General features: G+C 39.1%; 1 protein-coding gene and 1 long non-coding RNA gene across 2 annotated transcripts in view; one reads left to right on the top strand and one right to left on the bottom strand.

Annotated features, from left to right (window-relative positions):
• MYH15 (myosin heavy chain 15) overlaps nucleotides 1-27,806 on the top strand; it is a 154,184-nt gene that overhangs the window by 65,575 nt on the left and 60,803 nt on the right. Inside the window, exons 23-29 of the mRNA XM_038582731.1 lie at nucleotides 3,780-4,022; nucleotides 5,089-5,265; nucleotides 6,922-7,067; nucleotides 10,058-10,148; nucleotides 12,392-12,781; nucleotides 21,333-21,459; nucleotides 26,372-26,490. Of these exons, the coding sequence (XP_038438659.1) occupies nucleotides 3,780-4,022; nucleotides 5,089-5,265; nucleotides 6,922-7,067; nucleotides 10,058-10,148; nucleotides 12,392-12,781; nucleotides 21,333-21,459; nucleotides 26,372-26,490 (1,293 nt within the window). The remainder of the gene's footprint in view (nucleotides 1-3,779; nucleotides 4,023-5,088; nucleotides 5,266-6,921; nucleotides 7,068-10,057; nucleotides 10,149-12,391; nucleotides 12,782-21,332; nucleotides 21,460-26,371; nucleotides 26,491-27,806) is intronic.
• LOC119867322 lies at nucleotides 1,251-17,636 on the bottom strand. Its single transcript, XR_005383253.1, has 4 exons — nucleotides 16,992-17,636; nucleotides 15,667-15,783; nucleotides 5,145-5,193; nucleotides 1,251-1,497 (listed from the first exon to the last, which is right to left on the bottom strand). It is a non-coding gene; the product is annotated as an uncharacterized LOC119867322 (long non-coding RNA).

The following is a 27,806-nucleotide window of genomic DNA, read 5'->3' as shown; positions in this document are numbered from 1 at the left end:
AGGATTTAGTAGATCCTGAGAAAAGCTTTACTGAAATCTTCAGGATTATTGCAGTATGCTTCTAGTTGGTTTTCCTGATTTTGGCCTCTCTACTTCCCCTTCTCCACTCCAAATCAACCTCACTAATCAGTCCAATTCTTAAAGCAGCAGCTCTCAACACTGGCTCTGCCTCAAACTTACTGGTGAAACAATTAAAAAATAAAAAATAAAGATGCCTAGACCCCACTGTCAGGTATTTTGATTAAGCAAGCCCTGAATGGGTTCAAAGAATCTATATGGGTGATTCTGATACCCAGTTAGGATTGAGAACCATTGTCTTAAACAAACATCATGTTGCTTCCCTGATGAATAAGTTTCAGATCCTATAATATGTGCATTATAGACTCCAGACCCTTGGTGTTGGCATCTGAGCCTCTGTCTCCAATCTGATGCCAGTGTGCCATTACTCCCTTTCACATTCCTCCTCTCTAACCACCAGGACTGCTGTTATCCCCAAACATCTCAAAGGCAGCGATGAGATTTTACCCACTGATTTTATATTTTCCACCCCACTTAGCACAGTGCTAAGTTAAAAAATACTGGGTTCCAATACAATTATATGCAATTTATAATACAATTTATGCAATACAATTATAAAACACCTTTTTCCTGCTTTTTGAACTTACAGAAAGCAGAGAAAATTTAATAATTTTAGACTTACCGAGTTATTCTTTTATTTTGGGGCTATACTATTCATGTGTTCCAAGAGGCCATATTTTGCAGGGGAATTTCACCCAAACCCATATTTCTGATATGTATTTAACATAACAGTGGTTCTAGAATTTTAGTGTATTTCAGCCTCACCTGAGATACTTGTTAGAAATACAAATTCTTGGGCCCCACTCTAAACCTACTTTCAATTCATACTGTGAAAATCCCTGTTCATAGTATCATGTTTTGTGCAGCTTGGGGGAGAGGCCTCCCAGTTGTCATCATTCTCCCTGTCAACAGAGAGAGTGGTCAGTGCTACCTAAGCTGGTATGGAAGATAGAAATGGACCCACCTCATGCAGGAGGTAGTAGGTAAAAGCCTGGAATACATGATAAAGGATCAGTGTGGGAAGCATGGGAAATGCATGGAAGCCAGTTCCTGAGCAAACCTAGGAAAGCTGAGAGAGGTTCAAATTGTAACTGAGATTTTTAAAGTTGACAAAGCCATGATATGTTTTATTATTATTTGTTTTTAAGGAACACAGCTGAACACAGTAGGGATCAAATAAACAAAGATTCTTTTAAAACCATCACTTAAAATACTGCAGAACTGAGTGAACCCATTCCAATTAATGTTATGAGTACATGAGAATAACTGCCATCAGGGAGAGGATGTTCCTACTGTTAACCTGCCACACCATTGCTCAGCTGGCCCCCAAGTCCTGCTGTCATGTTTAATGAAGGGATCAATGATGGTCGATTGGATTGTCTTCTTCATTCAGTGATGGTGACAGGTCCAGTACACATGCTGAATGGAATAGAGCAAATAAGCATTCTATTTGTCAACCTGGTGTGAACTAAGATCAAATGTTCCCATTATTTCCCAAACATTGAAAGCTACTCTGATCTGCATAGATGCTTCCTGCTTTGACATTTTTGTTTGTTTTGAATTTATCCCTTTTCTTTTGGTCCTCAGTGATGTTGGAGATTTACTATTCTATGCCTTCCCCATCTGTGCCTCTTTGAGCCCCATTTGTTGGGCAGATGGCCATTCTCAACAGTTAGCCAGAAATCAATGGCCTAGAATTTTGCCTTATTCTTCTCTTTTTTCCTCAAATTTTTATTTAAATTCTAGTTAAGATATAGTGTAATAGTGGTTTCAGAGTAGAATTGAGGGTGCCTGGGTGGCTCAGTGGGCTAAATGTTATGATCCCAGGGTCCTGGGATTGAGTCCCATGTTGGGCTCCCTGCTCAGGGGAGAGTCTGCTTCTCCCTCCCTCTCTGCCCCCTCCCCCTCTGCCTCCTACTCTTTCTCTCTCAAATAAATAAATAAAATCCTTTTTTTTAAAGGGTAGAATTGATTCATTACTTATGTATAACACCCAGTGCTCATCACAAATACTCTCCTTAATACCCATCACCCATTTAGCCCATTCCCCACCCACCACCCCTCTAGCAGCCTTTCAATTTGTTCTCTCTAGTTAAGAGTCTCTTATGGTTTGTTTCTCTTTTTTTCTTTCCCCTATGTTCATCTGTTCTATTTCCTAAATTCTACATATGAAATCATATGGTATTTGTCTTTCTCTGACTGACTTATTTCACTTAGCATTATGCTCTCTAGCTCCACCCACGTTATTGCAAATAGCAAAATTTCTTTTGATGGCTGAGTAGTATTCCATTATATACACCATATCTTCTTTATCCAATCATCAGTTGATGGACATTTGGGCTCTTTCCATAATTTGGCTATTGTTGATAAATCTATAAACATCAGAGTATAGGTGCTCCTTTGAATCCGTATTTTTGTATCCTTTGGGTAAATACTTAGTATTGCAATTGCTGGATCATAGGCTAGTTCTATTTCTAACTTTTTGGGGAACCTCCATTCTGTTTTCCTGAGTGACTACCCCAATTTACATTTCAAACAACTGAAGCCAGGCAAATAGATAGTTAATAAATTACTGAGCGTGCCTGGCTGGTTTAGTAAGTTGAGCAGCCAGCTCTTGATTTCAACTCAAGTCACAATCTCAGGGTCCTGGGATTGAGCCCTGTATCTGGCTCCATGCTCAATAGGGAGTCTGAGAATTATTTCTCTCTCCCTCTCTGCCCCTCCCCCCACTTCCACATTCTCTCTCAAATAAATAAAATATTAAAAAAATAAATCGAGTGGCATATTGCAAAGAATGGATGATAAGGTCTAGAGATGGAAGATGGAGCTAGATGTGAAGTTATGTTGCAAGGAGACCTACTGTAATTAAGAACTTGCTTACAAGGAAGGGGTTTTATTTAGCCTCGAACAGAGACAAATTAGAGGGGTTCAAAGTTATAAAGCATGTTTGTAGCAAAAAGGCAATTGACCCTTTCATTTTTTACTTGACCCATAACACAGGAACAATGGGTCACTCACTGGAGAATTAGAGGCAGTATTTTTGAAAGGATAAAAACAAAGACTGTTTTATACTCGGTGTATAACTTGTGGAATTTACCACTGACAGAATCATTGAGGAAAAGATTTTCTTTGGAAATAATAGTAAAATCTAGTTAGTAACCTGCAAGTAATATTTATGAATTCTAAATTTCAACCTACAAATAAAAAAATATACAACTCTACTTGTTGGAAGATACATATATAAAACAAGTGCATCAGGGCACTTACAATAATATAAATATTCTAGTATCTGAGGGAACACTGCTTTCTTAAAAGACTGTATTCTGAACAGGTATCAACCTCAAACTCTATGCCCATGTGAATGCTTCCAGACGCTGTGAATTAAGCAGTATGCCACTGATTTTTGGAGGCATGTTAGCTCCTTTAGGCCACCAGGATTCTATTAAGTGCTTTAGAAGAGGTAATCTAATCTACTGAATGGCCCGAAAGATCAAAAGCACCTCCAAGCACAAGCTACTCCTCCACTTCTCAACAATAGGATCAGGGAACTGGGAATATTATTTCACCTGCTGAGGGAAGGCAGGTGAAAGTACTGGTCACAGGGCAGGCAATTATCTCTTTGCTATGCGTTAAGCAGCATTTTCGCCTAGCTGATAAATTATTTCCAGCTGTTGGCAACAATTTTCTCCTCATCATGGCAGGAGCAAGAGACCCTGGCAAATGTTGAAGAGCAGTGTGAGTCACTGATTAAATCCAAGATCCAGCTGGAGGCCAGAGTCAAGGTGCTGTCTGCGCGAGTGGAGGAAGAAGAGGAGATAAATTCCGAGCTGACGGCCAGGGGGCGGAAGCTCGAAGATGAATGTTCCGAGTTGAAGAAAGAAATCGATGACCTGGAAACAATATTGGTGAAGTCACAGAAGGAGAAGTGTGCTACGGAGCACAAGGTACTTTCCTCGATAATGTTAGGGGGGCCTGGACGCCCCAGTCCCACTCCCCATCAAGTTCCAGTATCAGACTTGTTCAGCCTAAATGAATGAACACGGTGGCTCGCAGCTTTACAGCAGGCCCAATCGGAACCAGCATGAAACGAAGGGTCGGATGACCTGTGTGCTGTCCCAATTCAAATTTCCAATTCGAACTTATGGGACCGCACTTAATTTTCCAAATGAAACATCTTCACTTGTTTCAGTCTTATTACATCTGAAATCTAGTGGAAAGACCAGAAGAGTTTCATTGGGCCTCTGAGTATCCTTGTCTGGAAGGAGAGTGATCGTGATGCAGTTTACTGAAAGGTGATTTGGGATGTGTCTGAACCTCTAGCTCTGTGATTAATTTGAAGTTCGACCTTGAGGATGTCATGTTAATTCCAGTTAAGGGTTTTGACATTCCGTTCATTTCATTTGAGGATTTTAACTTGCGCATCTGTGTATGAATTGAAACTAGCTGAGGAGTCCGTTTCCGACCTCTGATGAACAACTGGTCTCTGGAATGACACTGTAATTTTGGCAGATTAAATAGCAACTCTTGTGCCGTTGGTTCCCTTTCATAAAAGCGTGTGGGCCTGATAGAGCCAGCTTCCATTTTTGCATATTTTAACAGCTGGAACTCTTCTTTCATTGCCACTCTCAGGATTTGAGACATGACAAGATTGCTATGTGCCCCCTGAGTACTCAGAAAACTACCATTAGTGGTGCTCTTGTTATATAACAATACAACACACTGAAAACTGGCCATCAAATGAGCTATCCTGATACCTGCTTAACCAGAATACCCCATTCCTTAACACACATACTGTGTGTGTGAGTGTGTGTGTGTGTGTGTGTGTGTGTGTGTAAGAAAAAGTGAATTTAGAGTTTTTAACAGGAGATTGGGAATTTGGCTAACTTTGGTTCTTTATGACCTTGGATATCTCTTGAGACTGTACCAGAAAAGACACAAGATGGCCCTTAGCATGATGCCCACCCTCCCAGTAGAAACTCTAATGCTACTGTCACTGTCGTCGTCCCACAGGTCAAGAACCTGATGGAGGAAGTGGAGTCTCTAAATGAGGATATCAGCAAACTTACCAGAGCAGCCAAGGTCATGCAGGAGGCCCATCAGCAGACACTGGATGACCTGCACATAGAGGAGGAGAAACTCAGCAGCCTGAGCAAAGCCAAGTTGAAGTTGGAACAGCAAGTAGATGAGGTAGGTAGCGCTGTGTCTGGCTAGTGAGCCATCTGCATCTATCCAAACCTCTGATTTCTACTTAATTTATCTTGACAATTTGGGGAAAACTTAGTAGCATGGCTTGTATCTTTGGATACTATTTGGAAACAGAGGTTTATCTGTTTCTCGATGTACACAGAAGCACTCCAGTGCATGAGAAGCCCCTGCGTGTAATCAGTTTTTAAATAGAACCTCCATACAACCCTGGGCAGTGGGGGAAGAGCATCGAGAGGAGTCATAAAGGGTTACCCCTGCAGGTGACTGACTGTCTCCTGTAGCCCCTGCAGAACCTGGTGTTTTGCCCTACAGACAAGCTGGTTCTCTACTTGACACTAGTGTTGAGAGATGAGTTGAAAGGCCCTGTTGTGTCTCCGGTGCTGTGCTGAGGCTTATTTATAATGGAAAGATATGTAAATCACAAGCTGTGACTTGGAAAAATACTTGGCAGATTCTAAAGGTGGTGTCCCTGTTCTGCTCCAAACACCCTGGGAAATAAAGATGTTTTAAACCACCCTTTGTGGTAGCTTCCTCATTCTTCCTTCCCTCCTCAGCTGGTAGAGCATATGCATTCGCTCTAGAAGTTGCAAAAGCTTAGCCTTTATAAAATCCTGACAAGGGTGGTCTGGCTTTTTTACTTAAACTATTTGCTGCTTTTTCCTCATGCCTTTCTATCAGTTGTCTCAATTCTCTTCCTATTTCCATGGATTGTGTGTCTCACAAAGCCTCAGTCTGAGGATTTACTCTGTGTGTGTGCGCACGCTCGCTCTTTCGCTCTCTCACAAACACACACTCGGTCTCTCCTGGAGTTCATCTGCTCTCAGGTTTTTACATACTCTTTCTAGAAATCTTCCCTCCTCCTCCTCCTATTTGAATTTCCTGTATTTTGCTGGTTACAGAAAATAGCTTCTCTTGCTGAAAAGTAAACCTATCAATATATCAGTGAACAAACAGCCATATTGTATGTGTTCTCTAGCCTCCTGCTAAACCAACCTCAGTATTGTTGACCACACTAATCCAGAAAACACTGGGACATTCCAACCACCCTGGTGGGGAGCCAGGATATGACATCATGATATGGATGAGAAGAGGGTACCAAGGTGGTGAAGGAGATAGGGAAGTCATGCCATGTGAGATGTGTACGAAAGGGCCTGTGAAATCAGCTGCCTCATATTCATAGATGATTGCGTGGAGACAGATTTGCTTGGTGTTGCTCCAGGGAACAGAGCTTAGACTCATGGGAAGAATTTACAGAGAATATTTTGGCTTCTTAGGAGGAAGCACTCCTGAGTAAATGGACTTATCCACCCATGAAATGAGCTGCTGTTTGAAGAAGTAGGCTTCCCAGCAGTGAGAAACCATCAAACAAGGGCTCACTGGCTATTTATTAGTGGCTCCTTCTTTAGGACAGAGCTCATACTGCGTGATCTCCAAAGTTGTCCTTCATCGCCGTAATTTCTAGATTTTTGTTGTCTTATCGATGCACACAATATTTATTTTAAAGCATCTACATCACTGGGCAACATTTACGTAATCTGTGCATTTTTCTTTTTTCCAGAAGGTAAGTGTTAATGAACACATCTAGCAAAGTATACACTTCACCAATGTATTTGGCTAAATAATACCTCTTTTTGTCAGCTTGAGGGTGCCCTTGAGCAGGAGAGAAAAGCAAGAATGAACTGTGAGAGGGAAAGGAGCAAACTGGAGGGCGATTTTGAGCTGCACCGCAAGAGCATGGAGCACCTGGAGAGCAGCCAGCTGCAGCTGGCAGGAAAGCTGAGCGAGTAAGCCACCTTGCTGTTGACCTGACATTCGGGAAGACCTTAGATTGGAAGGAACAGCTCTTCATTCATTTATCCTTGTGACTCCAGGGCCAGATGTCTTAAGACCTGAAGGGGAAGATAACAAGCCTAGGAAATGATTTTTTTTTTTTTTTGCTGGACTTTATTATATGGTTGTAAAAAAGAGTCAGTGCATAATCTAGAAGATGATGAGTGAGAAGGTATCTGACTAGCAGATGGGAAAGAAAAGTGTAAGGCATATGAGATGTAAATTATTGAAATTTGAAGGCTACAAGTCCAAAATACAAGTCCAAAAATAAAAATGGCTTACTTCTTTTACTCATGATGAGTGCAATGGCATAAAAAGTAAAAATAAAACAAAAATATAAAGCAAAAATAAATAAAAACGAAACAAAACAATCTCTAATATAAAGTTCAACATAAGCCTCTGATCACTTTTAAAAAGTTGGCCAGATTTAACTTCATTGTTATTTGTGTAGCTTTTTCTATCAAGTAATTTACCCTAAAAAATACTAAATTTTAAAATTTAAAGCAAAACATAACAATCAAAATGAGTGGAGCTTTCAGCTCCCTTGGATTCAGGGCAAGACGGCCCCTCAGTCTAGTTTCATTAGTGAAATGGACTTTCTCCTCTTGTCTCTTGTCATCCCCTGCTGAGCTAGACTTAATTCTAACCATTAGGGATTTTCAAGTTATTGGGAATAGATCAAATAAGAGCGGGAGGCAGCGAGGCCCAAGAGTGAGGTAAGGTCAGGGTAAAGCTAGGAGCACATCCATCACTGGAGCCACAAGGAGAAGGGAGTCAAGTGAGCAGCTATGAGCTCCTGGTCTTTCTGTCTGTGTGCATGAGTTGCCATGATACATGCTCATGTTCAGGCTTGATTAATATTCTAAGAAGTTACTGGACTTGATAGGTGTTTGGAAAAAGAAGAAATAAGTAATCCCATAAATGTATGGAATGGTGAAACCATGATAGAGGTCCCTGAGCATTCAATTTTAAGATGATGTTTCAGTTCAGCAAAGTGAAAATGATGTTCCATGTCCTTGTAGGCCGTAAGTCAATGAGCTCCGGCATTTTAGAAATCTGTGTTTTCAGAAAGGTACAACTTTAACTCTAAAACTTTTCCTCTAAATGGACTTATGACCTATGTATATATAAAAACTTAATACATGATAAAGGTATTACGTATTTCATTGAAAGCATTTCAAATCAGTGATGACTGGATAGAGAGTACTTAATAAATGATGCTGAGGTTATTAGCTATTCATTTTCTGAGATGCGAGGTAGAAATTTAACTTTCACTAGTCACATGCACAAAATCCAGTTGCATTAAAGAATTAAGTGTAAAAACAAGGCTATAAAACCATTAGAAAATGAAGCATAATTCACAATCCCTAAGATATAGAAGCAACTTAAATGTCCTTTGATGGATAAATGGATACAGAAGATGTGGTGTATACATATAGTGGAATATTATTCAGCCTTTAAAAAGAAGGAAACCCTGCCATATGTGACGCCATAGATGAACCTGGAGGATACAATGCTAAGTGAAATAGGAGTCATAGAAAAACAAATACTTCATGATTTGTTTATATGAGGCATCGAAAATAGTCAAACTTATAGAAACAGATTAGAATGGTGATTGCTAGGGGCTGGAGGGAGTGGAAAATAGGGATATTATTTAATGGGTAGACAGTTTCAGTTATGCAAGATGACTGAGTTCTAGAAATCTGTACGGCATTGTGCCTATAGTTAGCATTACCGTATTATGCACTTAAATATTTGTTAAGAGGGTAGGTCTCATGTTGAATGTTCTTACCACAATAAACACAACAAAACTCATTGGAAGACAATATAGGTGATAAGTCTTAGGAAAATGGCAGGTTAAGTTTTCTTGACTAAGTGTCAAAAGCCAGAGACCGGAAAAGAATATTTTGATACGTTTAATGATATAAAATATTTAAACATTTAAGTGGCAAATGCCAGCATAAGTAAAATCAGAACAAGTGATATAAGATGCGAGAAATATTTGCAGCAGACGTCAGAAAATAAATAAGTATACTAACAGGAAATCTATAGTTCAATAATTATATGAACAACCTAGGAGACCAATGATTAAAGACACCAAGTAGATTATTTGGTTTATGGACCATTTTTATTTATTTATTATTATTTTTTTTTATTTATGGACCATTTTTAAATCCTCATAGTTGACAAGATGCTGCCTTACTGTTAAACAAAGACATTAAAAAGAAAAACATTTTAACTTCTCTAAGGCTAGGAAAAATTTAGAAGTATGCTAATATTAAGTGTAAATGAGGAAGAAGAATCTCAAACTGCTATTGGAGGGCAAAGGGCAGGGTTATATATTTTTAAGCACGCACTTACACTTGCCCCAGAGATTCCCTGCTCAGTATCCACTCTAAGGAAACACTCACATGTGTACAAGGGGGCATGGATATGAACAGTGTTATTTATAGAAGGAAAATATTGGGGAAAACTTAAGTTCTTACTAATAGGGAAATGGATAAATAAATTGCAGCATGCCTAAGTCATGGAGTAGTATGTCATAGTTAATTTTTAAATGAAATAATTTATGTGTGGGCCAACATGGGAACACCCCTAAAGTGTCATTGGGCTAAAAATAAGTTATAGAACTATAAATACAGATGCCACATTATGCCTTTCACAGTAAAGAAAGTGAAACTATTTCTACCAATATATAAACACAAACGTATGTCAATACTTAGAAAAATGTCTGGAAGGATTCACACCAAATTGCTACTGGTGTTTACCTGTAGGGAAGGAACAAAGATTGGGTGTTATTGCTGAGAAGATTCCAGATAGAAATATAATAGTTGAATTTTTACAATGAGAATGAATTCATGTGGCATTACTATAATTTTAAAAATATTTAAGCCAAACGTTATCAATCTCAACAATTCCATTTAATACATTTTTCCCCTCACAGGAAAGAACTAGAAATGAATCAGATGAATTCGAAGGTGGAGAAGGAGAGAAGCCTGGTGGCTCAGCTTCAGAACATGGTTAAAGAGCTTCAGGTGATTGTTTATTCAAATACCTGTGGGTAGCTGTATATAGATTCATGGGTGATAACAAACGCTTTGCCAGGGGATCCAGACCCTTAGCTAACTATGGATAGAGGCAGAAGAGAGCAGTGGTTAAGAAGGGAAAGTGTGGCATTCCCCAGATAATGTGATTCAGGAAAATTACTTTTTCAACTTCGGCTTTCTTATCATAATAACAACATAGATAATTTGTTGAATATTTGCAGTGAACCAAACATTGTGCTGAAAGCCTCGGTTATTTATTTTTTTGGTTATTAATCTTCCTGACAACTTTGAGCTAATATTATTAAATGCAACGGAACATTTAAGTGGTAAGCATAGAGCCTGATCCATGGTAAGCGTTCAGTGTTAGCAATTTAATTTTTTATAATGATTAGTTTTTGTGATTAACAGGCAATTCTATTTCTGTGCCGAAAATCTGTTTTATATCTACTTGTAGTCTCAAAACATTATTTGATAATGGGAAGCTATTTATAAGTTTTAGATCATGTGGCTGTTTTATACTATTTGACCATGTTCTAGAGTAACATAAATATGTACGGATACACACACACACACACACACACACACACACACACACACATATCCAACTCCCTACGTATGCTGTATGCATATACATCTGTATGATAGATGTTTTTCCTTTGGAGCTAAAAATTTATCTCAGTAATGTAGCCATTACTCAAAATAATTTTGAGCCTCTTTCTGATAATTATTTTCTGAGACATTTTGAACCAAATAAGAAAGCCAGTCTCGGGATCCCTGGGTGGCGCAGCGGTTTGGCGCCTGCCTTTGGCCCAGGGCGCGATCCTGGAGACCCGGAATCGAATCCCACGTCGGGCTCCAGGTGCATGGAGCCTGCCTCTCTCTCTGCCTGTGTCTCTGCCTCTCTCTCTCTCTCACTGCGTGCCTATCATAAATAAATAAAAAAAAATTAAAAATAAAATAAGATTTAAAAAAAAAAAAAAAAAAAAAGAAAGCCAGTCTCACTGATTTATAGGCATGATTTCAAACACAATATTAATCTCCAAGTGATTATCTATCATATTCACCAGGCTTGTCTTCAAATGATACTTGACTTTATCCAAAATAAAAAGACTCAGAAGTTTCAATTTATCCAAGAGACAAATACTCTTCCCTTGATGATTTTTAAAAAATGCTCTGAAGATTATTTCTGAAGAAACACTTCAGAAATGTTTGGTTTAATGATAGTATTGTTTGGGATAAAGGTATTGGATCCCAAAATAACTAGTGGGAAGGGAATCGTGTTTACTTGGATGTAGAAGTCATACATTTTTTAGCGCCTTTTCTGTCACAACTCATCTACAGATCTGATAGCCTACGTATTGGCATGATCTAGAAATCCACATTTTCTCATTTCAAGGAAAGGAAAACACATTCTAAAATAGATTCTATCCTTTTCTACCCCTATCCTAACCTACGCCTAATTATACGAGGTGATAGTTAATGAATATCAGTGGCTTCCCTGAACCACAGTGACGCTATCGAGATTTGTAGAGCCATTTGCCCTTACGCTAAAAGGGTTTTGGGCTCTGAGAGTTCTTATCACTAATTTTCTTTATGTAATAATTTTGCCTCTAATGGTATCAGATTACCATTCACGGTAGCAGCCCGCATTCCTCCACCGATTTTAATTTGTTACTTCAGATCTCCTGGTAACTTGGAAGTCACCTGCTAACTAAGAAGCTAAATCACCAAGTTTGTCAGAATTATGTGTAAAATTACACTGGTGCTGTTTCTTGTGAGTGAGTTGCTTGGACTCAGAGATATTCATTCTATCCATCAGATATTTTTGCGCAAGTTCACAATAATTGAGATTGGTCAGCTAATTCTAGAAGAGTAAATATTGCATATAAAATTCATCGTGTTAGTTTTTATTAACTTGCTTTAAATTTTTTTCTTGTTATATGAAAAATGTTTCCTATTGCTTTGGAAAGTGCTCTTTACTGTACTTTCCCGTCCATGTATAGAATTTAATGAAGATGCTCATCACCAAGTACTGGAAGATTGGGGCAACTGCACATTTGAATTCTGGTCTTTGTACTGGTTTGAGGAAAACCACTTAATTTCTGTGTATTCTATCTTCTTTGTAAAATGACTTTTCTTAGTGTTGAGAAATGTACAGAAATTCAGTAAACTCTTCAATATAAAATATGCTACAAGTGCTTAGTAAAAGTCAAAATTATTTATTGTTGCAGGTACAGATACAAGGTTTAAAGAGGGAACTGGAAGTTGAAAGGACCACTCGAGCCAAGGTGGAGAGGGAGAGAGCTAACCTCACTCAAGAACTGGAAAACTTGAACGAGAGACTGGAGGAGGCAGGAGGCACCAGTTTGGCTCAGCTGGACATAACTAAGAAACAGGAAACAAAATTCCAGAAGCTTCGCCGAGAAATGGAAAATGCTACATTGCACTTCGAGACAACTTCGGCCTCTTTGAAGAAGAGACATGCAGACAGCCTGGCTGAACTCCAGGGCCGACTTGAAAATTTACAACAGGTCAAGCAGAAATTAGAAAAAGACAAGAATGACTTGCAGCTAGAAGTGGATGACCTCCTGACCAATGTTGAACAGATGACCAGAGCTAAGGTAAACATCCCCAGGTCCACCTTATGGACTTCAGAACATGAAAGTAAGTAGGAAAGGGAAAGAAAAAGAAAAATAAACAAGATTGGTGACTTGAGGTATTTGCTAACGGAGGCTATAGTTCTTTAGATAGACTAGACCAGGCTTAATCTCGGTTGACATTGTTAAGGTCACATGGCTATTACCTGAATGTAGCCTGACAGGAGCCTCAGGTTTTATTGGAGTTCCAGTCCATATGTCTTGCGGGTCTTTCTGGTGATGACATAAATAGGTAGGCTGAAAAGTGAAGCCACTAGTTATGAGTTGTGTGTCTCTCTTGAAGAATGGCTTTGAGTTGGGAGCATTCCTTGGGGGTGGCTCAGACACTCTTGTGTTTGTCTCAGTGAATGGTGGACACAAAGAGCTTTGCTAAGAGGAGAGACCTCCTCCCACCTCCATCTTCTCTGGCATTTCTTTGACCAGCCAGCACTTAGAAGGAAGTTTCACCACATGTTCTTTCTTCACTGAGCCCTTTAATCCATATAGTATAAGCTCTTACATCAAATGACTGTATCATCGGATCATAGGTAATGGCCATCCTACCTTCTGGTATTTGAGAGAAGGCTTCCTTTAGGTTAGTCAGAACAAATACAAGTATAAAATATTTTATTGAGCTTTGCTTTATTGTGCTTCACAGATATTGTGGTTTTTTACAATTGAAGGCTTGTGGCAACCCTAAGTGGAGCAAGTCTATTAGTGCCATTTATCTAACAGCATTTTCTCATTTCATGTCATGGTTTGGTAATTAATTTCAGACTTTTTCGTTATGATTATATTTATTGTGATCTGTGATCAGTGATCTTTGATGTTACTATTGTAATTGTTTGGGGGCACCAAGAACCATGTCCATATAAGATGGCAGACTTAATCAATTAATATGTGTGTTCTGATTGCTCCACCGACTGGCCGTTCTCCTCTCTCCCTCCCTCTCCTTAGGCCTCTCTATTCCCTGAGACACAGCAATATTGAAAGTAGGCCAGTTAATAACCTTACAATGCCTTCTAAGTGTTCAAGTGAAAGGAAGAGTTGTACATCTCTCACTTTAAATCAAAAGCTAGAAATGATTAAGCTTAGTGAGGAAGGCATGTTGGAAGCCAAGACAGGCTGACAGCTAGCTAGGCCTCTTGTGCCAAATGGTTAGCCAACTTGTGAATGCAAAGGAAAAATACTTGAAGGAAATTAAAAGTGCTACTCCAGTGAGCACATGAATTATAAGCAAGTGAAATAGCCTTATTGCTGATATGGCAAAAGTTTTAGTGGTCTGGATAGGAGATCAAACCAGCTACAGCATTCGCTTAAGCTAAAACCTAATCCAGAGCAAAGGCCTAACTCTCCACTTCTATAAAGGCTGAGAGGCGTGAGGAAGCTACAGGACATGTTTGAAGCTAGCAGAGCTTCATTCAGGAGGTTTAAAGAAGGAAGCTGTCTCTGTAATATTTCGAGGTGAAGCGGCAAGTGATGATGGAGAAATTGCAACAAGGTTTCCAGAAGATCTAGCTTATAATTCATGGAAGTGACTACTCTAAACAAAGAAACTCAATGTAGACCAAAACAGTCTTCTATTGAAAGAAGATGTCATCTAGAACTTTCATAGCTAGAGAGAAAAAGGCAATGCCCAGCTTCAAAGGCAGGCTAACTCTCTTGTTAGGGCCTAAAGTTGAAGCCAATGCTCATTTGCCATTCCGAAAACCCTTGGACCCTTAAGAATGGTGCTAAATCTACTTTGCCTGTGCTGTAGAAATTAAAAAAGCCTGAATGACAACACATATTTGAAGCCCACCGTTGAGACCTACTGCTTGGAAAAGAAGATTCCTTTCAAAATACTACCACTCATTGACAATGCACCTGGTCACTAAAGAGTCCTAATGAAGATGTAAAACAAGATTCATGTTGTCTTCATACCTAACACAACAGCCATTCTGCAGCCTGTGTATCAAGGACACATTTTGACTCTCAAGTCTTAGGATTTAAGAAATACATTTTTTTAAGTCTATAGCTGCCACAGATCCATCAGTGATTCTGATGGATCTGGACAAAGTAAATTGAAAATCTTCTAAAAAGCATTCACCATTCCAGATTAAGAATATTCTACATTAAGAACATTCATGATTCATAGGAAGAGGTTAAAATATCAACATTAATAGGAGTTTCAAAGAAGTTGGTTCCAATCCTTCCGGATAACTTTAAGAGGTTCAAGACTCCACTGAAGGAAGTAAACTGAAGATGTGGAAATAGCAAGAGAACTAGAATTAGAAGTGGAGCCTGAAGATGGGACTGAATGATTGCAATCTCATGATACAACTTTAACGGATAAGGAGTTGCTTCCTATAAATGAGCAAAGGAAGTGGTTTCTGGAGACAGAGTCTACTCCTAATAAAGATGCTTTGAAGATTGTTGAAATGACAACAAAGGTTTACAGTATTACATAAAGTTAATTAAAAGCACTAGCAGCATTTGAGAGGATTGACTCCAATTTTGAAGGAAGATCTACTGTGGGTAAAATGCTATCTGACAGCATCACACGATACACAGAAACCACTTATGAAAGGAAGAGTCAATTGATGTGTCAAAACTCATTGTCTTATTTTAAGACGTGGCCACAGCCACTCCAACCTTCAGCAACCACCACCCTGATCAGTCAGCAGCCATCAACGTTGAGCGAGATCTTCCACCAGCAAAAAGATTATGTGACTCAGTGAAAACTCAGACAATGATTAGCATTTTTTAGCAATCCAGCATTTTAAATTATGGCATACAGATTTTTTAGACATAATGCTATTGCACAATTAATAGACTACAATATAGTGTAAATATAACTTTTATGTATACTGGGAAACAAATTCACTGACTTGCTTCTTTGTGGTATGACCTTTATTGCAGTGGTCTGGAACAGACCCTGCAGTACCTCCGAGGTATGCCTGTAGCCAGCATCACATTCTCCTTGTGAGCAGAATTGGTACAGGTATCTGGAAAAGAGACAAACCAACAGTAAAGCTCAACCTGCATGTACCATAGCCAGAAAAAATTACAGCATTTCTTTAGAGAGATTGAGTGGCTCCTAAAATATTTAGCATTAATTCCCTTTAAAAACCATATTAAGTAGAAAGAAACACAACCACCCTGCTCTTCCTTCTATTTCTCTCCATCGTCCGTGCCAACCCACCCCCAATTATCTTAGAATATAAATCTCGTAAGGATTTAAGTCTTCTCTCCTCTGTCTCTTCTGTATTTTGCCTTTTATTGGGACTCCTCTTTCTCTCAGCAATGAAAGCATTCCTTCTCCGTACCCTGTAGCCTTCAATTGCTTTCCTCAGCCCAAATGAGCCTCCAGAAGTCCTTACTCTTTATAATCTACTGTGCCTCTTGTTAATCTCAGGAATTCTTCTGTTTCTGCACATCTTAGTAGGAAGTCAGTCATAAAACTGTTGATAGGTTCACCATAAATCCATACTAATTAGATATGAATTTCATACTTTCCAATTTCCTCTAGAATTCCATCACTTCTCAGAAGTTCTTTATTCATCTAAATCACTTTCTGTTTTATTTTAAACAAAATCCTCCCTCAGATTCTAACCCTGACTTTCTAAATCCTTTTCAATAAATGGTAAGACCCAACTGATAAGATCAAGACCTTCTCTCTTCACCTTATATTTTTCTTATGCTCATCCATTTCTTTCTTTCTCGTCCCAAAGAATAAAATATTTTTCCATGTAACCATTATTCACCCATTGCAAAAACAAATCAAAATAGGAAAGACTTTTCCTCAGATACCAGGAGGAGGAAAACAAAGTCTATCCATATCTGCCTCTGTCTCCTTGACCGAAGAGTAGTGCTCCATTTATCTATTGCTGTATAACAAATCATCCCCAAATCTTGTAGTATAGAACAGCAATTTATTATCATCTCTCTTGGTTCTAGGGTTGACAGACTTAGCTCAGATGAGAGTTGAGACTGGAGTCATCTGAACGTTTGTTCATTCCCATGTCTGGTTCCTGGGCTGGGACAACTAACTAGAATGACTGGGGCCTAGGCATAAATCTGTCATGTGGCTAGTTTCCTCACAGCATGGCAACCATGGGGGACTTGGGCTTCTTAACGAGGTAATTTAGGCACAAGAGCAAGTACTATAAAAGACCAAGACAGAGCTGCAACAATTCTAGTGAGGCAGACTTACCATGCAGTGGAGTGATTTACAGGGTAGGGAATCTGCACAAGGTGTGAATACCAGAGAGTGTGGTTCATGGAGGGTTCATCTTTCGAGGCTAAGTCCAGCAGATGTGTACACCTCACTACCTCCTCGCTCCTGTAACCCCTGCAGTGTCTTATTTCCCCTGCTTTTCTTAAGAGTATTCTCTTAGGTTGTTCTTTCAAAATCAGTAATGTCTTCTTTTCCTCAAATTAGCGTGTCTAAAACCAAACTCATCACCTTCTTCTGAATCTCGTGTTTCTTCTGGACATTTCCGCCACAGGCACCCTGTTTCTTCCTATCACCCAGGCTATAAGCCTATAGCTAATTATTTATTTCCTCTCTTGTTCTTTGCTTTCCAGTCAATTCTCATAGCAGGCCAATTCTTCACCGTCTTACAATTTCCTATGCTATTCCCACAAATAGGTAGGGCTTTCATTACCTTTTAACTGGATTATTAAAGTGGTTTCCTAGATTATCTTTCTCACCTTGAGTTTTTCTTTTTTTCAATTTATCCTATATAGTATCTATATGAATATTTCTAGACAAGCTTTATAGAATCACATCCCTGCTTAACAGTGAACTTCAAACCGCTGCTTTTCAAGGTACACCATGACCTGTGATCTGAATCAGCCTGCTCGGCCAATTTTAGATTCTATTACTTTGTTTCATGGACGTTCTATTTCAGCCAAGTTAGAATGTTTGCCTTCCACCAAATATCCTTTGCCCACCAATATGCCTTTTCCAAACTAAGCCTTCTCCTGGAATGCTCAAGTTCAACCTTCCATATTAAAACTTTATCTGTTTCAGAAGTACTGTAGCACTTTTGGGATCCCTCTGGGATTACTGCATTATATAGTCTTTTAACTCTACTTAAATAGAAAGCGTCTCTAAGGCAGAAACCAGGTCTTATTTTACTCTCACTACATGATATGCGTAACTTGCGTCTTCAAGTATTAGCATTAACTTTTACGTATGTCTCTTGGGAATTCTGTGGCTCAGGGGCTAAATGACTACTCAAGGTCACACAGTCATGGTAGAGACGAGCCTCGACTCCCAATTCTGTTTATGTTGGTGGGTGGCCGCATTCTGCTGCTGCCTTAAATATTTCTTGGTGGGATAAATTGATTCTGTTCACTCTCATAGGCATATACATTATGCTAAAATTTTTCTTGAATTGTTTATTTCATCTTTTCCTGAATTATAATGCCAGGAATGCCAATACTCAGTGGTACAGTGGAAGCTGAAGCATTTTTAAAGAGTATATTATGCTGACAGAGAAGCCCAGGGAAATTTAGAAGTTATAGGCAATCTCACAATTATCTTGATTATTTTGAATTCCCATTGGTTCCTGCATTTCTGAGAGATGGCATTTTTAGGCAGCATTTTAAGAATCAGCTTTAAGATGAATGTACATTATTCCATTAACCTCTTCTTTCCTGGTATGAAAATTTAGTGCCTGTCCTTATGCTTAAATTTGAAGTTCTTTTGAAGGTACAACCCATTTGAATGGTACATCCCTGTGTAGGTTACCCTTAGAAAAACAATTGCAATGTCTTTTGTGGATCCTGCTTACAAAAATATATTGTAAATTGAAAATGATCTGCCAATGGTTAACATTGCCTAGGAATACCTACCATTTGAAGCTATGCCTAAGAGCAAGTCTCTTTTCTGTCTGCCCAGGTGGTTGCCTATTCTGCCGATATGCAGAACCCCAGCTGGGCTTTACTACACACAAGTCTCTTAAAACCTGGGGGTTCTCTGGCTCCTTTGCTTGCCGTTTCCACACACCATTGACTAAGTTGTCTTATAGAGCTCTGTGTTCTTTCACCGCCAGCAAACAGGTGCATAGCATAGAATATTCTGGGCCATAAACATAAGTGCCATTTCTCACACCTGGATGTGTTCCTCCTGTCCCAGTTAATGGGTCATTTATTATTGGAGACAACATAAAATGAAGATGGTTCACACAGCAATCATATCTTTATCCGGTTTCCACCAGCACTCAGGATTCGTGACAGTAGGAGCCAACGAGGATGTCAATGTACTATTCCCTTTGTCATTCCTACTTCATATAACAGATACTTCAGAATCTAGTATTTAGCTTTTTTCCCCGTTGCCTCTGCACAGGCCATTATCAGTTCAAATCCCAATTCCAACACTCCCTGGCTGTGTGAATTTGAACAAGGTGTTTAGCCTCTCTGACTCTATTTTCTCATTTATAAAACAGAGTCAGTATGAACTCTTAAGGGATGTCTTGATGAAAAGAATGAGTGTGCCAACTTTGTCAAATTATTTTTAGGAGTGAGAGCAAACCTATTCAACATTTAAAATATAACTAGAACTTTCAGACCATCTAAAGATGGCTACATTCATCACTACTATGGCTTTTTTCTAGTAGCCAGTGGAGAGTGTGGATAATTGAGTGTGCCTGGCATTTGGCATCAGGGCTCTAACCTATATGATGTTGATGGCATTGTATGAGAAACTGGCCATCAGACCTCTACCAAGTTTGGTTACACAATCACCAACAAACCCGGGTGTGCTATGGAACATATTCGAGCTTGAACTATGTGGTATTCCTCTTCAGCCTCTAAATGGGCATGAATCTGATTTGGCTCTTCACTTGTTTGCTGATCAGTGGATAATACCTTGACCAAGTTAAAAAGTAAATTTGGAGGCTGGGGCTTATAAGGAAAGTTTGAATATGACCTCTAAGTAAACTTTAGTGGGCATGTTAGCCAGTCTTTCACTAAAGCAATAATTTGATTGTCTTAGATGTTTATTAAGTACCTATTTTGTGTCAAGCACCGTATACTGCCTTGGGGTTATAAGAAGATGTAATCCTGTAGTTTTTCATGGAGAGTTTAGAATTGTAACTAGTGTAAGCTTGAAGAAAATAATCTTCAACACAGAGTTGGCTCTAGCTGGAGGTCTCCAAGGTTTTTGCTGATTCAGGAATTTCCCAGAGGACTAAACGTGGCATCTTTTAAAGGCTCCTGGTCCTTGGCCATTGCTACATCATACAAATTAGGTTGACATTCAGACCGTTAGGCTCACCACCAGATTTTATACACATCACCATTTTCTTGGAATGCCACTGATGTAGTCTTTTCTTTATTAATTCTTCCTTTTCCACAGCACTCATCATAGAAACAGATCTCATGGGATTATTGAATGGATTGAGATTTAATATATGTAAAGAGCAAAACAAACAGCTACCTATAGGACTATGCAACTATGGAACCATCAATGTTATTTCTGACCATATTAATAAGAAGGATGCAAATTACAGCTAGATAAAGGGGGATACAACAATTTTGCATCAGGCAGCTCTTTATCCTATTTAAGAATCTGGTTTTTTTAAAGATTTTATTCATTTATTCATGAGAGACACACAGAGGCAGAGACACAGGCAGAGGGTCCTCACGAGGAGCCTCATACGGGACTCAATCCCAGGACCCCAGGATCACGCCCTGACCCAAAGGCAGATGCTCAACCACTGAGCCACCCAGGCGTCCCCTGTTTAAGAATCTTGAGTCTCAAAGTCACTAGCATTAGTTTCCAGAATGTGGCAGAAATCTTATGGTTAGATTGGTTACTTAGGTAGAAATACAAAGGCCGAACGGCATATCCTTTTCTCTAAGCACAAACAGCCCATTCTGAGAAATTGGAGTTTTGAAATGAAGTGTTAACCCAAGAGGGTTACCTCGAGCCTGCAGCCTTAGTGACCCAGAGGATGTAGTTGCCTTGACAGTTCAAATGTCCATTATTAAGCTCAGGTCTATCTACTTTCTCCTATACTGTTTGGTCAGCCCTTTGGATTTCCCTTCTTCTTCCCCTGTTCCTCCCTCCTCTGAACGTCACCAGTTGTTTATTGAGCTTCTTGAATGTGCTCGACACTATTCTAGGCACTGAGGGGTTATCCATGATCAAACAGCATCTCTACTTTCATGAAACCTATTCTAGTGAGAGAAAAAAATGGTTAAATATATAATATAATGTCAGGAAGTGATTATGTACTTCATCAGTATTTGGCATTTCCCTTCTTCAGAAGAACAAAGAATTCTGGAGTGTCCCAATACCCAGAGAGTTGGGTTCCTATATGACACCTATAGCCTAAGAAGTTTGGGCCCCTTAAAGGCCCAGAACTTGAATTTATAGTGTTTGCTGAAATTAGAAGATACAGTTTCCAAAATGTTAGCTGTGGTCTTTCAGAGCAGAGGAGAGCACAAGGGTCCCAGGAGCCACACCTCCCTTTCTTATGCAGCTAATTAATTCATCATGGACTCTATGACCCCTGTCCAACCCTTCATTCTCAACTCATAGGCTAACTCTGAGAAGCTCTGTAGTCTGTATGAAGAGCGCCTGAATGAAGCAAATGGAAAACTAGATGAAGTGACTCAGTTGGCAAATGACCTGAAAGCACAGAAGACAAAGTTATGGAGTGAGAATGGTAAGTGAATGTGCTGCTTCGCTGTGAGTGAGTCTCAGTCCCAGCAGCCTGGTGGAGGGACAACTGAGATGATCAATCAGTCACTGAAACTGAGTGAGCATTTAGAGATTCTAGGGGAGGAATGCAGCCTCTGATTTAACCTTGTCCGCAGATATGCTCTGGTCTAGTGAGGGTTACCTCTGTGCTGCTTTGGGAGCTCTGCCCAGCTCTCCTTCAGGAAGGAGAAATGCAATATACAGTTGGATGAAGCAACTGTCAAGATCAAAGGATGGCAGGGCTGTCCACACAGCCTGTAAGACATGGCTTTTTATAATGTCGACCTCATTGAAACAGGCATTTTTTTCTAATTTTCAATAATAAACCCATACTTTTTTTTTACACTTAGTAAAAGCCATTGTCTGTACAGTGGCCTACAAAGGCCACGTAATTGGGTCCCTCATTATCTCTCTGACCTCTTCTACTACTTTCCCCTTCTCTCATTCTGCCTTGACTATGTTTTTAACACACCAGGCACACTTGCATCCTAGGGTCTTGCCCTAGCTTTTTCCTCTGCCTGGAATACTCTAATAATTCTCCAGAGACTTGGAGATGAGGGTTAATCAAACAGATATCTGGGGGAGGTCAGTGTAGGCCTTGTTGAGAAGGCGACATTTGACTGTTCTCAACCCATTTTCTCTCTTTGCTCCTTTTTTTAATAGTATTTAATACCTTCAAACAAACTACATACTTGAAATGATAAATGTGCTTATTTTTCTATCTCCATCTGCAAGAATGTAAGTTTCATGTAAGCTTTGTTTTATTCATCGATGTATGTCCATCATCTAGAACAATGCCTGTCACTTTTTGGTGCTGCACAAACATTTGATAAATAAAAAGTAGAAAAATGTCCCATGGTTACTCTCTGCTATCAGCTTCTATTGATAGGGGGGGTTTTTTGGTGTGTTTTGTGGGTTATTTTTCCCCCAGTCTTTTACATTGTGACAATTTAGTTGAGTTTTTTCTTTTTCAATTTGTCATAAGTTTGTAGTTTTTTTGTTTTGTTTTGTTTTTGTTTTTTGTATCTTGCAGATTTAGTCGTTTGTAATGGTTGCTTCTAATCCATCAAGTAGAGGAACTATAGTTTACTTAACCTTGTCTTGTAACTTGTCTTGTTTCTCTGCTATGAAAAGTATGTGGCTAGATGTTTCTCTGTAATTAGAATTATTTTTAGGAATATATTTCCAGAGACCAAATTCTGGGATCAATGAAAATAAACAATATTCTTGATGCCCAGATGCACACACTTTAAAAAGAGAATAAAGACCACTTGGACTATATCACATTCTTCTGCTAATGGGTACCTGTTTCTAGATGCTATATCTTGAATTAAAGCTAAATTAAAATAGGCTGCAAAACTATAAACCTAGAAACCCAGAAGAAAGTAGTTTTGGTTCTAGCAGAGACACTGAATGGGACCCTGTAGTGGGGGAAGGGTGTATAACACTTGGCCTTGTTACAAAGCCCCCAATTTGACCTCTGCCATTTAGGATGTGGTCTGTGGACTCCGCAGTCCAGTGATAAGACTGAAGAATACCCTTATATTGGGTCCTGAATGATGTGCTGTACAAAATTGTGATAGGCACTGCCTACCTCCCCCTAGTTATTGGCATTAATTTTCCACTCACTTTTTTGATGAGGAAATTAGTGGGTAAGTGAGTGAAGTGAAAGTGGGTGTGAGGTGATAATTCTGCTCAGGATAGAGGACCTTTTCTTCCTTTAATTCTTATTTTTACCTTTTGGCTTTGTGTGAATTAAAATTTAAGTATATACCTATCCAAACCTCCCCTCACCTCACTGGGTCTATGCTCCAGATTTTTTGCTGCTTTTTTGCCACTACCACTAGTCTCATGCCCTGCCCTATCAAACATATCACACTCTGCTTTCAAAGCCGACCAGTGGTAGACGTGATCAATTAAGCCATGTTAAACGAGTACTTGTTCTGTAAGATACGTGATATGTCAGTCTCAACCCCCTAGTGGACTGGCATTTCTTCAGACTCCTTTTCAATATGATGTTGTCACTCAGAGATTTTCAGTTTGGTCCACAGAGCGCTGGTGATCATCAGGACCCTTCTAGGGGGCCTAGGTTAAAGTGATTGCTTTCTAAGTTCTTTTGCGATTTATATTGATGCTGCAAAAGCAGTGATGATTAAAACTTCTAGAACCTCATCATGCATCAAGGTAGTGGCACCACACTGTACTAGTAATCATATTCACTGATACGCACTCAGAGTTTGAAGAAAAAAAGGTCAGTTTTTTTTTCAAGTAAAAATGTCCTTAATGAAGCAGTAAAAATTAATTGTATTACATCTTCACCCCAAATATGTATCTTTTTAATATTCTTTTTTTTCTTTTTAATATTCTCTAGGACAAAACAAGAAGTATACATAAAACACTTCTATGTTTTTATGAAGTTTAAAAATTTTAATTCCAGTGTTATATTAGTTTCAGGTATACGATATAGTGATTGAACGATTCCATACATTTCTCAGTGCTCATCACAATAGTGTGCTCTTAATCCCCTTCACCTAATTTGCCCACCCCCACCCACCTCCCCTCTGAAGTGTGATGTGTGATTAAGTCCTGAGCTGAGCCAGCAGGTTTTCTCAGGGAGCATCCTATATACTTAAAAAGACAATTGACAAACAATGTTTATTCTGACTCAGGTATTTGGCAGATATTTTCTCAAAAGTGAACAAAGTGAGCCTGTCGCTTCAAGGAAAACAACTGACATTATTTGTTGCCAATAATAAAACTGGAGCTTTTCAGCAAAAATCAGATTTTGGAAAATGTGTACATGCCATCATGAGCCTGATGCTCTCAATTCTTGAAGACTTTTCTGATGAGATCAGTAGTGGACGTTAACAAACATGCTTTTTTTAATATTATATAATGGAAAGTGTCAACATTTTGGAAGATCTGTATAATTCACTGAACACTTATTTTTCAAATCACCACTGCATGATGTTATACAGTCATGTGTGGGTGAAAGATCCATTCAAAGTTTAAGATAGGCTCAGGGATTTTAATGGAACAGAGGAACATATTGCAACTAATCCTTGACAAATGTCTATTTGCTGAATTTTGTTGTAGTATTAAGTAACGGTCACAATTATCTGAGAAGACTATGAAAATAAATCTCCCTTTTCCAGCGTTATCTGTGACAGGCTAGATTTTCTTCACATACTTCAAAGAAACAGTGTATTACAATATATTGCATTTGGAGGCAAACATGAAAATCTAGCTTTTAGTAAGCCAGAGATTTTTAAAAATGTACAATAATGTCATTTTTCTCATTAACTTTTTTGGAGTTTTGGAAAATAGTTTTTCCCCTTAAAATTATTTATGTAAACATGTTAACACACCAAGATTTTTATTATCATTTGAAAATGAATTAATACAAATTTTAAATTTCCCTTTTAATTTCAAATACTCTATTCAAAATAAAACCCATGTAAACAAAATCTCTTTGGGACCCCCAATAAATTTTAAGCATATAAAGTATTCCTGAGACCAAAACGTTTGAGATTTTCTGCTTTGGCCCAAACATAAGGAAGCATTATAATGCTAAGACTTTTAGGATTTATTTATAGCAAGAGATGTGGGGCTCATAAATATTGTGGCCTTTTAGTGTTGTGCTAATTAAAATACAGAAGCAACTGTTTCTGCCCAGGATTGGCTCAGCATTTGGTACCACTGCTAATAACAAAGACATTTCTGTCCTATCATCAGCAAGAGAGAGAGAGGGTAGACTGCAATATAATGGAATTCCCCCCATCAGGGTCACCTCCTCCACTATTTAATGACTATTTCTATTATTTATTTAGCAGTTAGTATACAAAACACATTCACATTAGTGAAAACACATTAGTCACAAAACATGGTCATTTAATTTCCACTAACAATTTTTTTAAGATTTTTATTTATTTTATTTTTTTAAGATTTTATTTATTCATGAGAGACAGAAAGAGAGGGGGGTGGGGTGGGGCAGAGACACAGGCAGAGGGAGAAGCAGGCTCCATGCAGGGAACCCGACGTGAGACTTGATCCTGGGTCTCCAGGATCACACCTTGGGCTGAAGGCAGCACTGAACCGCTGAGCCACCCAGGCTGCCCAGATATTTATTTATTTTAGAGAGAATGTCTGTGAGCAGGGGGGAGGCAGAGGGAGAAGAAGAAAGAAGAGAGAGAGAATCTAAAGCAGAGTCTGAGCACAGAGCCCAACACAGGGCTCAATCTCACAACCTTGAGATCATGACCTAAGCCAAAACCAAGAGTCAGATGCCTAATCGACTGAGCCACCCAGGCTCCCTGACAACTTTTTATTGTTATCCTCATTCTACAAAAGAGGCAAAGAAGTAGTGATTACCTAAAAATTATATAGCTGGAAATTGGTGGAGCCACATAAACAAGGGAGCATAGCATTAAAGACTGTGCTCTTCAGGGTTAAAAACTTAATTTGAATCTACCTCTACCAGTTTCTAGCTATGCATATTTATGTCTCAGTCATGCATAAGGCTCTGTTTCCCCCTCTGTAAAGTGGGTAGTATAATACCAGCATGTTTGAAGAGTAGTGAGTATTAAGCTGGATAGTATTACCTACTTCACAGAAGAGTCTCAGTATCTGATAGCTAATACTCCCTGTTATGGACCCAAACTTAATGCTAAAATCAGTTCTTTATTAGGGATTTTTTGTGAGTCTTGAAACAGGTCATTGCCATGGTTATGCTGATACCTGGGCTTTCAGATGCTTTCTAAATATTAAAAATATGTGGTAGGAATCATTGTGGTTGCCCTTCAAGTGAACAAGTTATATGAGGAGGCAGTTAGATGAAGGAGGCCGTGATTAATTCACTCTGTGAAATCTCTCTATAGGTGAGCTCCTAAGGAGGCTGGAAGAAAAAGAAGCTCTGATAAACCAACTTTCCAGGGAAAGGAGTAACTTCACTCGGCAGATAGAAGAACTGAAAGGGCAACTGGAAGAGGAATCCAAAGTAATGCATCTGTTATTTCTCACTAGTGGCTTGACTGTATGTGTAAAGAAAAAAGAAAAAAAGTGCTTGATGGGTCAGCCTTAATATCTTCTCATATAAAAGAGAGGAAAGTGCTCCAGAAGTTACGGGAAAAAGAACATGGTGCACCTTGTATGTGCAGGAAAGGACCTTGATCAGTGGTTCAAATTGCTTGCCTAGTTTGTCAGATTTAGATAGAGCAAGCAAACTGTGGATTTCCATTTTACATTATTACTTGAACAGGAAGTCAGCAAGGTTCTTTATGGATCTTTGATTCTGAATTGTACCAAGAAGTGGAATTAAACAAAAGACCAGAAGGAAATAATTGCGGCTGGCTTCGTTCAATATTACTTTTAAGTTGTCAATAACTTCTACATATTGGTCACTTCTCCCCAAGAGGATATATAATGTTGCTAGCAGGTGACCCCAGTGGAAGTGGCTCTAAAGGTGAAAGCATAGTGACTAACACGAGAGAGAAATTCTTTGAGCTCTGGTAGTTCAAGTTAATTCTTCATTCATCTTCAAGGCACCTTGTTAGTAACCCCCACAGTGCCTCACTTGTACATGATCCTCCTGCAAAGGCGTCTACCCTGAGATGGAGGTCATGAGACTGTAGACTTCTGTTCTTAAATATTTTATTTCATTCTCTCCACTCTCCTTATTTTCTATATTATATATGTATTTGTAAAGCACTGCCATGGTTTGTGTATCAGACATTCTGCTAGATATTTCTCTCATGTTATCTCAATCTTCATGTAAGTCCTAGGAAACGGGTAGGATTATATCTTTTTATATGGAGAAACCAAGGCTCTGAGAAGAAAAATAACACGCCCAAGGACAAACAGCTAGTAGTAGAGCATGAAGGAATTGATGCCGGTAGTGAGATGACTCCATGTGGATTTTAGAAGACCTCTCTGGCTGACTTCCCAGTGGCCTCCAGCTGGCCTCAGAGGCCCTTTTGCTCTGGCTCCAGCCTCCTACTGTGCTCTGACGTCCTACATCTGCTTCACTCATTTCCTCCCATCCAGCCACCCGGGCCTCCTTTCTGACTCTTACACAAGCTACCCTTTCTCCTGCCATAGGACTTTATAGCTGCTGTTTCCACTGTGTACAGGCCTTCCCCAAGGCCCTTGGGCAGTGACGAGAGAGTCAAACATCCTTCATCGCCACTCTGTTTTAGCTCCTTACTGCTGTCAGCATTAAAAAAAAATAATTTGTTTATATGTTCGTTTTGTGTATCTTCTCACTCCTTTATAGCTCCTTAGGGCAAAGACTTTATCTTCATCTCACTCACTTCT

This window comes from Canis lupus, chromosome 33 (genome assembly GCF_011100685.1).
Source record: "Canis lupus familiaris isolate Mischka breed German Shepherd chromosome 33, alternate assembly UU_Cfam_GSD_1.0, whole genome shotgun sequence".
Taxonomy (NCBI): domain Eukaryota; kingdom Metazoa; phylum Chordata; class Mammalia; order Carnivora; family Canidae; genus Canis; species Canis lupus.
Note: the sequence above shows the minus strand (reverse complement) of the source record. Positions and strands in the feature narration are given on the sequence as shown.